We start from the raw sequence: 12,322 nt of genomic DNA, 5'->3' as shown, positions 1-12,322 counted from the left end.
CAGATGACAAGCCTGGGGAGGCTATCTTTAGTAAAAAGAGAAGTTATTGGAAAAATTATTGATGATGCGAAACTTGGCATCCATATCAACGATACACGTACGTCTTTCAGCTGCAGGGCCGGGTCAGGCCACGCAATTCCAACCCTAAGGCAGGGTGAGGTGAGATGGGATGAGTGTGCGGAGCTGCCTTATACGAAGCGAATTGGAGCAAATCAGACTGGAGGAATGCATGTGATGGAGGGGAAGCAATTATGATGTGTAATGTATATATGTAGCAATTGACAGCTGAAAAATGAAATCCGAACAATACCGAAATAGAAAGCAAAGGCACAGCAAGCCACTTCGGAGGTTCCCATTCGAAACACGAAGGCCTCGGGCACTTCCAGCTCACGTTGAGAGGTGCAGTTGCGGTGCGACGCAGATCAAATGAGGTGCTACTACGTATGCGATTGTGGCTGCAGTGCTGAGTTGCACGACATGTAATGACGGGGGTGAAGCAAGGGAAGAAAAAAAAGATGACCAATGGCTGCTGCCGGTGGAAGTGTAGGGCGGCGGATTTGATAGGCAGACAGACAAAAACAGGTACTGTAGGAGTCTTGTTATCAGCTCTTACATGGGGGACAGGCGGAGGGAGGGGAGCATGTAAGGCAAGGCAAGGCAATGTAATTCTTGCATGTGCGGAGATCTCGATGGTATGCATGGGGGAATTACACGACAGCAGCCGAGGAAGAATCCGCTTGGCTGGAAGAAAGAGGGCGCCCAGGGCTGTGCGTCTTGGGTGTCATGGGGAGAGAGGAGGAGGGAGGGGGGGCGCAAGACGATTGAAAGAGAGAGGAGGGTGAAGGAGATGAGATGAGATGATGCACAGGAGTGAGACAGGGTTGGTAACAAGGTAACATGGTGCCTCTGCGGTGGCGTTGGATTCCGGTGAGCTCGTGATTGTAGTCGTACAGGCCGCTATCATGTAGGATCAGGATTAGGAATGAGGAAATAGTCCCAAGTTGAAAGTGAGAGCTCACATCGGCTACGCGAAGGCTATAGCGTCGATAAGGAACGACTACTTGGTTGCTAGCAGCTGGACTAGCACTTTGAACGTAGCCCATTTCGAATATGGTCGCTCAATGGGGCCTCAATTGGACGTTGATGTGCAAATGGCCTGCTGGGCTAAAATCGCCTTTGATCGGCGGCCCCCCCTTGGAGGTAGGTAATAGCCGGCCGTGGGAATTTCGAACCCGGATCACGATCACGACGGCCCCGCGGCCCTCGGCTCGTCTTTTTTTCGCAGCCGGAGGAGCTGGGGAAAATAATCGGGGGGGCTGAGACGCACATGCATAATTGGTGCGTGAGAGCGCATCTGCCGTTGTTCGCTGTCCTTTTTTATTCTGCTCTCGTTGTTTGTAATTTGCTCCGGTCGACAAGTCAGTCGTTGACATTTGGACCGGTGGTGGGGATTAGAGGGGAAGTGCAAGTAAGAAATCAGAAGCTGGGAGGGGTGTGCAGAAAAGGCTGAGGCAAGTGGGGTGGCTGATCAGCGCAAGTACCACAAGTACATGCAAGTCACTGGCCCGGTGTGGGCTCATCTGTGCAAACTGGACATTTAACCTCTTTCAACAAACGGCCGTCCTACGTGTACCTTGCATTGCATGGTTCTGGGCCCGGTTCAGGCTGCCATTGGCCTCGAAGGATTGCGTGGTTAATGTAAGTAATAGGGGAGCAGAGATGAAGCTGTGCGCTGTTCGGCATCCAGGTCGCTTGGATAGGCAGACCGGACGAGACGTGGAGACCATCATGCCATGCGATGCAGATGCGATGCGATGCGATGTGCTGCGATGCGACCACCCTCCCCCCTTCTGCTAGTCTCGTTGGTAGCCTGGCCTCGCATCTTGCTACGCCAAACCGCTTTCCGTCAACCATGCAGCATGCAGACGCAGGTCCAAGCTAACGCGGTGGAGAAGGACGAGGGGACTGTTTGCCAATTGATGAGCCCCATAGCCGTCTTTGTGCAGCATCCAATGAGCTGTGGCGGTTCTCTCTCGTCAGAAAGGCAGCAGCCTTGTCGTACGCGCTGAGGTAACAGGCAGATTAGATTGGGGAATGCGAGTGACGGCTGATATATCAAGTGCTATACATAGGTCGTGTATATGTACGCCCATTCCTTCTCGCCTTTCATGTCACCCTCGGCGGCCGTTCCCTGCCAAAAGAGAAAATAAACGCCCTCTTAAAGTGGACATCCCTCGTTCACTGTACCCGCGTTGTAACGTCAAACCTGGGGTGATGATGTGCAGGGCAAATTTCCCCTTGACCTTGCCGGCAAGGAAGCGAAGGCCAGGTCATCTGGCAGCCTTGGTCGACCCGGCGGGCGAAGCAGGGCAAGAAGACAGCCCAAAGAGGAATCAATACAGCCAGCCAGCCAGCCCCCCTCCATCTCATCGGCCTTGTGGCGGCTAGCCACATGAACCTGTGGTCACTGGACTTGAAGGGATTCTGATGTGAGCTGGTGTCGTGCTGCTGAGTCCAAGTGAAGAGACTTGGGACCAATTTGGCACTGGTGTGAGGCCCGTCTGGAGAGCAAGGAGGCTGTGCGATCCAGCGTCATGGTCCAGGCTGACCCGTGTACCGACTAAGGCTACCGGAATGGGGCTGATCTGAGGCCCTATTTCGAGCTATTTCGTGCCGAGCGCAAGACCCATTGATGTGCCCGCTGGGGCCGAGCTCGCGCGCGTCGCTGATGATCATGATGTGACGAGTACCGGCCGATACACGCACTAGGATCCTCCCCCCCTACCTGCTGAATACAGTACTGCCTAGTCCTGTGCTCGTGTAGTATCCATGGATATATACAGCCAAGTGCTAGTCCACACCTAGCTAACCAAGCGTATGTACATAGGGCAGAATATGGAGACGAACGGTGAGACACGGCGAGCAGAAGCGGCTCCGCACCCCATATTGGCTTGTGCGCTGCTGGCGGCCGCTGGGGTCGCGCCGTCTCCACGAGCTGAAGCGCTTTGTGCTTGTGATGAGGGGATTGTTTGGTCCTAAAGATGTCTTACATTAGCGACTATTCTTCCATCTTCCATCGATGACGGATCACCATCATCAGGGATCATCCATGGAGACGGGGCGCCAACTACTCAATGGATGGATGGATGGATATTTATTTTTCTTGATTTTCCATCTTCTCGTCTATCCTCAGATCGGATCTGAGGCTGAGACATGCATACTCGAGTCAACACCCCGACCAGGCGAGCGTCATCTGCGTTTTCCAGTGTCCGATGAGGCTGCAAGACTCCAAGACCAGCCACCCCTCAAGGGTCTCGGATATCCACAAGGCCGGGCAGACACGGGACATTGCGGTTGCCCAGAGGGGTCTGGCCGTCCGCAAATAGTGCGAGAAGCGGCGACTTGTTCGGAGCAATTGGGGCGTTTCGGGGTGTTTTGGCCGAACGCAAAGTCGCATCCAACGATAAATGCTGCGCTTGGGTATTGTGCAAGGTCGTCGGCTCATGTCATATTCACGGTCTTGTGCGCGTATTTTGCTCGGTTTCGGCGCTTGAATGCTGCTGCTTTTCTTGGGTCCCGGAAGGCAAGGGTGTGCTGAGATTGGCCAATATGCAGGGCCCAGCCCTTTAGGTAATCCACAGCGAGCCCAAAAAGGTCCCGACATCCATTCGATATGCAGCTCAATGACTGAGGTGGGCTCAATCGCGATGCACCACTTTCCCTTGCCGCCGCCACCAACTCGTGGCACGACAGAAGGAAGCAGCCACGCAAATACTAATCTTTTATTTGCTGATTTTTTCCTTTCTTCTAGACTAACACCTTTCTTTTTGCGGCGGGCGGCTGGCTTGCGGCAGTAAGCGAGCCGATGACAAAAAGCGAAAAAAGCCCATGGAATAGGTAATTATTTCGAAAAAAGCAATGGCTGCGAAATGACGGCCCCTCCTTCAATGCGGAGAGAAGGCGAGTGTTAGCAGCGTGGCTGGCCTTAGCGGCGCTCCTTTGACCATTCGAGCCGGGTTTGCCTGCTCATAGAGGCATGGTTTCTCCATGGTCGTTCGAGGCAAAAGCGCAGACGGGACGAGAAGAGATACCTGGCCAGCCCTCACGTCAAAAGCCAAGTCGGAGTCACAAATTAAGGGTCCAAGGAGGCAAAGAAAGACAAAGTGCTGCTCGGGATAATGCATGCCATCTACGTTGTCACACACCACCTACGACCAACAGCGCCGAGAAGATGGCTATATCATCTGCACTGACTTGAGAGAGACAGAAAAACAAACTGGGCTAAACAGACCTACTACACTGTAGGTAATTACAAAGTACGAGGACTAATACTTGATTCAGGTGGCTGGCCCTAACAGCAAGACTGTCGCCCTGCTTGCTACATTCCGTTGAAGCCATTGACACATGCTTGGACCAAGGCACAACACTCTTTGAGATTTGAGTGCATTAGCATCGCATCGCATCGTATCTCGCTTTCGCTCCTTTCGCACAGTAGCCTGCACGGCATCAAACGTGTTCCAGTAAGCAGATTCAGGGCAGAACAACGCAGCAAGTCTGTGGAGGTCTCGGCTTCAGCTAGCCCAATCTCCGGCGGTCGTCTCTCCCCCACGAAAGGCCAGCGATTGCTGTTTCGTTCAATGGTTTGGTCCGTCGCTTGCAAGCTTGGTGGGGGAAATAGGGAGACAGGACGTGAGGCCGTTGGATGAATGGATGAGCTTTGGCTACGTGTACAGAGGAAATGTGTCGCATACAGGATACATGATGCTTGCGCTTGTGCTTGTGCCTGTGCCTTGCCTGCGTCTGGGCTAATTATTGACGGGACTCTGGTCTTGCAAGTATGTACCTGTGCGCGTACTGCTGCTGAGAGCCAAAAGTATCTCCGGAGTAGCTGCTCATGTACTGCCAGCTAAACTGGATGCGGCTGCATCTGTAGCCGACAGGTCAGATATTGCTCTGCACGGCTCTTGTTGCAGCTTAGGCCGTTGAAACGTGAGTCGTCGAGACGCCAGAACAGGCGCATAAGTTTTTGTTTCTCTCGCGCCTGTGCCACTCACTTGCTTTGGCGTGCCCGCCTACCCTGCAAGAAGACCACCGAGTATCCAATGGCAATTTTTTACATCGTCTTCTTTTTTTTGCTGCTCTTTCGTGTGGATTATACGGAGTACGCTGTTTTTATTACCTATTCCTGCTGTGGCGTTGTTGTCTCTTCTCTCACGAGAGTCAAGCTGGGCTCATTGGCTGGAAAGTCAAAACCCGCAAGCCTCAACACAGTTCACACAGTTCATAACTGTCAAAAAGCAGAAACTTTGGACCGTCGAGCAAACGGTGTCCGACGAGCCGGTCCGTCCGGAAGGCTAAAAGTGCTAGAACAGGAGCCATTTTCAACTTCCAATGACTCGTCACAGTGAAAAACTACTTGCTTGGCAACATTCTTTGATATTTGCCCGAGCGGGCGTTGAAGCGAGAGACGGAGAAAAAAAAAAAATCTTCATTAGAACCAACAACAAAAAACTGCGTCAACATGGACTGATAGGACAAGAATCGCATCATGCTGCAACGCCATTACCACCTACCGTACATAACCGCCAGCACTAGCCACTGGAAAACCCTCCAACGGCTTCGGCCCTTGACCCCCCGATACGGCGTCCCTCCGAGCGACTCCCCCCTCCTCCGATTGTTTTTCGCGATCCTCTTTTGCGGTAGCGGCAGTTGGGCGGCTTCCCCCAGATAAATGTTGCGCGCAGGTATAAAGAGGAGAGGGAACTGAGCTCCATTTTGATATCCACCAAAGGGAGAGCCCATCGTATCGCAATGCATCGCAGGTCGTCCTTTATCTCCGCAGTCGGCTCAACCATGCAGGCAGCTTTTGCAAACGCGGGGATGGAAAGACACTGCGGGACTAAAACCGTCTACTGTACGCACAATAATCCAGCTTGCTAATAAGCTGACGGCGCAAACGGACTGGATACGGAGGGCATTAATGCTTACAGTAACCGTACAAGCTGAGCCACCAAGGCCGAAAGCTGCAGGTGGCAGGAGAAGGCGCGGCAGTGATCGCTTTGTCCACGTAACGAGTTCGAAAGCCGTGAGGTGCATCTACAGCTAAGCACGTAGGCAAGATAGAGTGCCCTTGTAAGCTTTGACTTGGCTTCAACCGGCGCACGCAGACAACGGGGCTAGCATACATGTGGGAGGCCCTCAAACTGCCAGGCATTTGTACAGTACCCACCATCCCATGTATGTTCCTTGACGGGTTATGTGTTGTGTTGTTGTGTTGTTCGAGTCGAGATCATGTCGAGTTGCAGCTGTTCGCGGAGATGAGGAGGGGAATTATATCTCGCACAGCGTTCTTGTCAATTGACCAGCCAGTGACATGGCCCTGGTGACAGTCCCTCGCTTGCGTTTGCAGCATCCATCTCCTGATTTGATGCTATTTTCCCTCTGCCAGCTATAATGCGACCCCAGCCTGCCCGCAGCAAGGCATGCTTTGCAGTGCAAGTGGGCATCGTGTGTGTATGTGTATGAGTGTTGTACAAGTTGAGTAGCAGAAGCGAGGCAGTCAAGTCCAGATTAGCTGAGTGGACATGGGCATGGGAGAGAGAGAGAGACAAAAGAGTCATCTCCACTCCCCTTCTTCCCCTCCCCTCCCCTCCCCTCCCCTCCTCCTTCTTCCGCCAAAGGTCGGGGCTTATCGCTTTTCAGGTGAGGCGTTCGCTTGCTGGCCGTCATGGATCGTGGCCATCACGATGGATGAGGCAAGGTGGGAGGATTGCCCGGAAGAGGGAGTGTGCATTGCCTAGACGGTATTCTGTGCATAACACAACCGAGCTAGAGCCTTGGAGCCAGTGGGGGCCATGATCCCAAGATGAGGAGAAATAAAAAAGGGGACTCAAACTCGAGATGGGGGAATGGAGATGGAGGGGGCGTGAAGAAGGGGAGAGAAGACGTCGTCGTGATGCCGAAATGTTGGAATCCGGCATCAAGCGTGCATGGAGCCAAAAACGTACGAGTACGAGGACAGATTGGTATGCCAGGCTCCAGATTGCATGGCACGCTCTGCTTTGCGCTTTGCATCTGCATTGCATTGCCCGTCTTGGATGAACCTACGTGTCATGGACGGGCATCGTTTTTTGTGATTTCGCAAACTGCTGCTGTCATTGCGATTGCATTGCTCTTGTCCACAGCATGTAGGCTGTGTATCCCATGTACATGACTTGGCGGCAGAAGGCACACGACTAAGAACTAGACCACTTGACTCATCTTGTTTTTTTTTCACATTAGCCGGCTGTGTTGTTGTATCCCGAGGCATTCAGCAGAGGAACCGAACAAACAAAGTCCTTTCCCCTCTCAGCTTAACCATTATCTGATTCCTTGTTTCAATTGAGCTAGACAAGTGTCGTAACAAATAGCTGGTGACCACATCGACTACTATAGTAAACAGCCCTTCTCTATGTGAATGTGAGTGTGAGTATGAATGTCTGTGTGTGTGTGTGTGTGTGTGTGTGTGTAACGCCTCCCCTTCAGCCCTGTCAACGAAGGACAGAAAACCGCCGCCCAGCCGATGACATCCACCACCATCGTCTGCGTCACCCACAACAAAACTGGGATTTGCAAAATGACGACGGGAGATCCGGCTATCGATTGATGATCTGTCAACTTGGGAGGAACCAGGATTCCCCTTCTTCCGTATTTCGTAATTCTGGAGGGCGCGCTACGAAAACGGCCGCAAAGATTTGGCCCCAAATGTGGTTATGTAAGAGCTATGGGTGCTGTAAGAGCTAGAGATGGCTGCTGTGTTTTCGCCACCTCGTGCGTTCTCATGCGTGCGATGTGCTTCTCATCTCAGCTGAGAGAGAGAAGGAGTGGGCTGTATCGTATCGTATCGGTGAAAGGGGATAGCTCTACGGGGGAGGGAAGAAAATAATACGATGAGCTGAGATGATTGGAAGGGGTGTGTGCGTTCGGGATGTGGCGCCCTATTTTTTTCTACTGGTTTTCGATGAAGGCGAGGTGATGTGTCATGATGGAATGGTACCTTGGGATTGGTCATATGTTGCCGAGGATTATTGGTTTACGGAGTGCTGTGGCAGTGTTTATGTGAATAGTCATATTGTGAATAACGAGAACACGAAGACGCGTGGTTATGACAATTATACTTTTATACGGATGCTTGTGACCTGTTGGTTTTTTTTTTGGAGGTGTCAACCAACATACATATCATGTATTATGTGTTATGTATTTATGTATGTGCAGTCAAATGTCATCAAGTTCAGGGCGCTGACGTGTATGTCGGCTGTTCCGAGGGCATAGTCATACGAATGAATGTGACAAGAGAACACGCGAGGTGGTCTATTCTGGTATGCTTTCCGAAGAAGATGAGTGAGACTGTTGTGTAAGATAGTTGGCCGGCATCACTGCAAGGCAGTTTCAACGTCAATTACAACTTTGGATTGCTTCAAAGCTACAGGTCTAATCAAGTTCAACTAGATTCTAAGGCATGTACTGCTCAAAATGGGAGAGTTGTTGCTGAACCTAGCGCAAAGCACAAGGTACGTATACAAACGGGGAAGGAGCATAAAAAACACCATAAACAGACTGTACAAGAGGCTGATTGGGTTAAAAAAAAACTCAGCGAGGAGAAACTGCTTCACCTCAGCCGAGAATGATTACCTCGTAGCATTGAAGGTGGCCAATATTCACTCGGAAAAAGATGCACGAGTTGTTCAAAGCTGAGTTCCCGGAGCGCACCCAAAACACTCTTCAGATATGTTTCTACACCAATTTTAAAGGCTAATGCCGCCATCTAGTGCCTTTGGAAACTCCCGATGTTATTGTTTTTACTACATGTAGTGAGGCAAGAGAGGATAGCCCGGAGGACGGATCTGGCGTGACAGTATGAGTGATTCAAGAAATCGTATACCGTCAAAGCTTGAATCTGCGTGACTTGAAGTAGCGACACCGAATTGGGCTCGAAGCAAACAAACGGGGGCCCAACTACCACCACGTATGTGTGGCCTGGACAGCTCTTTGACACGCACCAAAATCTCCAAACCAGCAAACACTGCCTTTTCTTCAACTCAATGCATTCATATTGAATTGGGGTTCCTTTCCAGATTCCTAATATCATGCATTTCCTTAATCCTACAGCTCAATTGAAAGAAGAAACCCCCCAAAAAAAGAATCGAAACTAGTCAACAGACATCGCACCAGGGACATTCGACAGACACATCTCGTCATAGCAGTATTAACGCTTGAGTCTGGTCTAGGGCACGGCGCCTGCCAAGAGGTTGTCTTGTTAAATAGCGAGCTTGAGATATATAGAAATCCTTAGATCGTTGGAATTCTCTTTCTTAGAAAGTCCATAGACGCTACTTGAATTCTTATCATGACTACCTACCTATATGTCACGGTGCCCCTCCCTGATAGGGCTAATACAAGCCTGCTACCTTTGCATCGGCGAAGGACAGCCGTTGAGCGTCTCAGATTCAGTCAAAGCTAATATCATCAGGATAGACCAAATCATTCTAGTGGCACAGTATCGTGGAAGGATCCGGCGAACGGATTTCGACCCCCATGGACGCCTGCTTCTTCAACCAAGCTCCTAATCGCCTTTTCTTCATCTCCTGACAGTTTGACATCATCTGCTCCAACATTTTGTTCCAGATACTCAATGTTACTTAGTTCCAGGGATTACGAAAAGAGCTTCGTATTGGGCTAAGAGCCACGCAAGGACAAGTTGTGCAGGTGTACAACCCTTTGTTTTTGCTAATTCGTCGAACTTGTCCACAAGTTGGAGATTCTTAGAGAAGTTGTCACCTTGAAAACGATCATACCTTCTTCTCGAATCATTCTCGTCAAAGTCGTCGATTGATCGGAAACGGCCAGTCAAGAGGCCACGGCCGAGCGGCGAGTAAGCAAATACAGCGACGCCAAGCTACTTGCAAGTTTGCAGCAAGTAGGTACCAGATGAGCCCTCTATACCAAGGGTCCAAGGATTGTACTCTACTTGGACAGCTGATATAGAAGTGACTGCATAGGCACGCCGGAGAGTATTCGAGGAGACTTCAGAGAGACCGAGATACTTGACTTTACCCTCACTAGATAGTATCAGCAGATGTCGTAATACACGCTGGGTTTCACATACTCTTGCAGCTTTTTCATTGCTCCAACTGTTTTCTCTATAGGAACCTCTCCATTTGTGCGATGCATGTAGAATAAGTCGATGCAAGTGACGTTGAGGCGCCTGAGGCTCTGCTCTGCTGATTCCAAGCAATGTTCCGGGGATGCATCAACTATGATCCCAGCATCGGTCTTCTTGAAACCAAATTTTGTTGCAAGGAAAATGTCGGCACGGCGCTCAGGATGCCGCTTAAATCATTCCCCTATAACTTCTTCTGAGTCGCCGTAGAGAGCAGCAGTGTCCCAATTCGTGCAGCCAAGCTCCCAGGCACGATCGAGAACCCTGAGCCGATCTTCTGTAGGGCCTTTGCCATGTTAAACATTGAGTTTCAGTCAGTTGAATGGTTTTATTTACGACTTACAAAACAGTATCATAGGCCACGCTCATTCCCATTGCCCCAGAGCCAATTTGCGTAGCAAAGGCGCCATTTTTGCCGACTTGGCGAAGTGGAAGCCGGATTGAAGGGACCATCAGGGGCAAAACCTATAAAGAGTGAGATGGATGATAAAATCTAGCGATAAATAATGACAAGTTTCTCGGTTGGAGCGGAAAGATCCCGAGCATTTCTTCAATGTCACTCGTGAGGCAATTTAGACAGCCAGTTTTATACTCCGTGCTTTCGATCAAAGTCTGCTTTATGTCGTCTGATGACGGCTAACAAGACCTTATCTCCGGCATCACGCCCAACTATCATGCTTCAAAACTGTGTATTAGAACCCGCGGACTTTCCGGCACCCTGTTAACCAGCCCGGCATTAAGTCAATACGACGGGCAATCTTAGCTTGCGGAACTTCTCATGCGGTAGCAAAAAGGACACCGCCGGTCTACCACTATAATGTGTTTGTGATAGGCGGCGCTGTATTCTTTCCACCCCTTGCCTCTTTAAAGAGGTTTTCTTTTTTGGAAGTTATTTGAATGATTCATGTAGATCTGAAGATTCTAGCTTGTATGATTGTTATGAATCATCATTTGTATACGAAAGGGAAATCCAAAGGATTGTAAGTGTCGTTTGGTAGAAATTCGACTAGATAGGGCAACTCTGCAGTTCCCTCGCCAACGTCTTTATCATCTAGAACCTCAGCGGTTACACCAGCGTGATCCATTATATGTCTGAAAAATTGATACATCTGTAGTAGACTGTTGCTCGACGTCAACATCTTGGCCTGAGCCGACTGTGGTTGAAGATGATAAAGAAGCTATGGCCATGATTGAGATGCTGCTGCAGGGGGGATTTGTGTACGCTGGGTCACAAACCACTCGAAGCTGACGATAAAACTTGCTAGAATCGGAATGAAAGCACCCGGCCCCAAAGGAAATTATGGATCTACAGGATTTTGCTTGCTCCGACGGAAGTGCTCTCCTCTTCCGCCCCCAACCGTCGGTATATATAACGTAGTCTATATAAAAGACTATTTTTAGGCACGCTAGCTAATATAGGAAAACCCTTAGGCAAATACCCTCCGGAAAATAAAAACCCCGCCAAAGAGATGCCCAAATTCCAAGAACTATACTGTAAAGGGTTTAACTACTAAATAACCTTTGACCAGGCTATAACCCAACAAGGTTTTTATAACCCAAGCCAAAGCAATAGCTTATACTATGTGATCGAGGCATAGTGAAACAGTTATACTATACTCTAGGTTTCTAAGGAGGTATGCTTTAAGTCAAGCTTCCTTTTCTTTTCTATAATTTTTTAAATAAATTAGGAAAGGCCAGAAGCCTTATAGCTGAGCAAAAGGATATGAACTCTTGCATTTCTCCCTTTGTGTATCATCAAAGGTCAAAGACTAAGCAGTTATTTTGTGTAAAGGGGTCCTGCAGATTCTCCGCTGTAGCTCCCCTACCCGAACGGCAACTACTAGGTACCTACTTAATAAATGCCCGAAATACGAGTATTTACAGGAGAGACTGGAGTTAAGTCTCCGCGGGTAGTGTTTGACGGAACTGAGCGGCAGTCTTAACCCCCGAGCTGCCGTGTAACTACTGTAGCACCTGGAGGTGTGCGCATGTTGGTCATAACTCCATCATGCGCTACGACTACGACTGCGAGTTGTAGGTGATTGGTGTGAGCTGAGCTGTAAGAGATGCGCCCAAGCATTGAAGCTCGGGGACCAGGATTAGCTTCGCCAGATGATCACAAGC

The 12,322-nt window shown here is 50.0% G+C and overlaps 2 protein-coding genes across 2 annotated transcripts; both read right to left on the bottom strand.

The window, feature by feature from the left end:
* Positions 1-6,682: 6,682 nt before the first annotated feature.
* Positions 6,683-7,277, bottom strand: M431DRAFT_439243 (hypothetical protein). The gene has a single exon (XM_024915181.1). The coding sequence runs from the start codon at positions 7,083-7,085 to the stop codon at positions 6,726-6,728; it is 360 nt and encodes a 119-aa protein (XP_024774896.1). The 5' UTR covers positions 7,086-7,277; the 3' UTR covers positions 6,683-6,725.
* Positions 7,278-9,519: 2,242 nt separating this feature from the next.
* On the bottom strand, positions 9,520-10,651 carry M431DRAFT_495431 (hypothetical protein; the record flags this gene model as incomplete). Its single annotated transcript, XM_024917355.1, has 6 exons — positions 9,520-9,666; positions 9,695-9,934; positions 10,007-10,097; positions 10,145-10,368; positions 10,390-10,462; positions 10,542-10,651. 6 exons carry the CDS (start codon positions 10,649-10,651, stop codon positions 9,520-9,522), a joined length of 885 nt encoding a protein of 294 aa, XP_024774895.1.
* Between the last annotated feature and the right edge of the window lie 1,671 nt (positions 10,652-12,322).

This window comes from Trichoderma harzianum (assembly GCF_003025095.1).
Source record: "Trichoderma harzianum CBS 226.95 unplaced genomic scaffold M431scaffold_6, whole genome shotgun sequence".
NCBI lineage: Eukaryota > Fungi > Ascomycota > Sordariomycetes > Hypocreales > Hypocreaceae > Trichoderma > Trichoderma harzianum.
This window is presented reverse-complemented; position numbering and strand designations above follow the sequence as displayed.

Bases quoted from the DNA above. Each gene is read 5' to 3' on its own strand.
- M431DRAFT_439243 (XM_024915181.1), bottom strand. From the start codon at position 7,085: ATGCAATGCAGATGCAAAGCGCAAAGCAGAGCGTGCCATGCAATCTGG.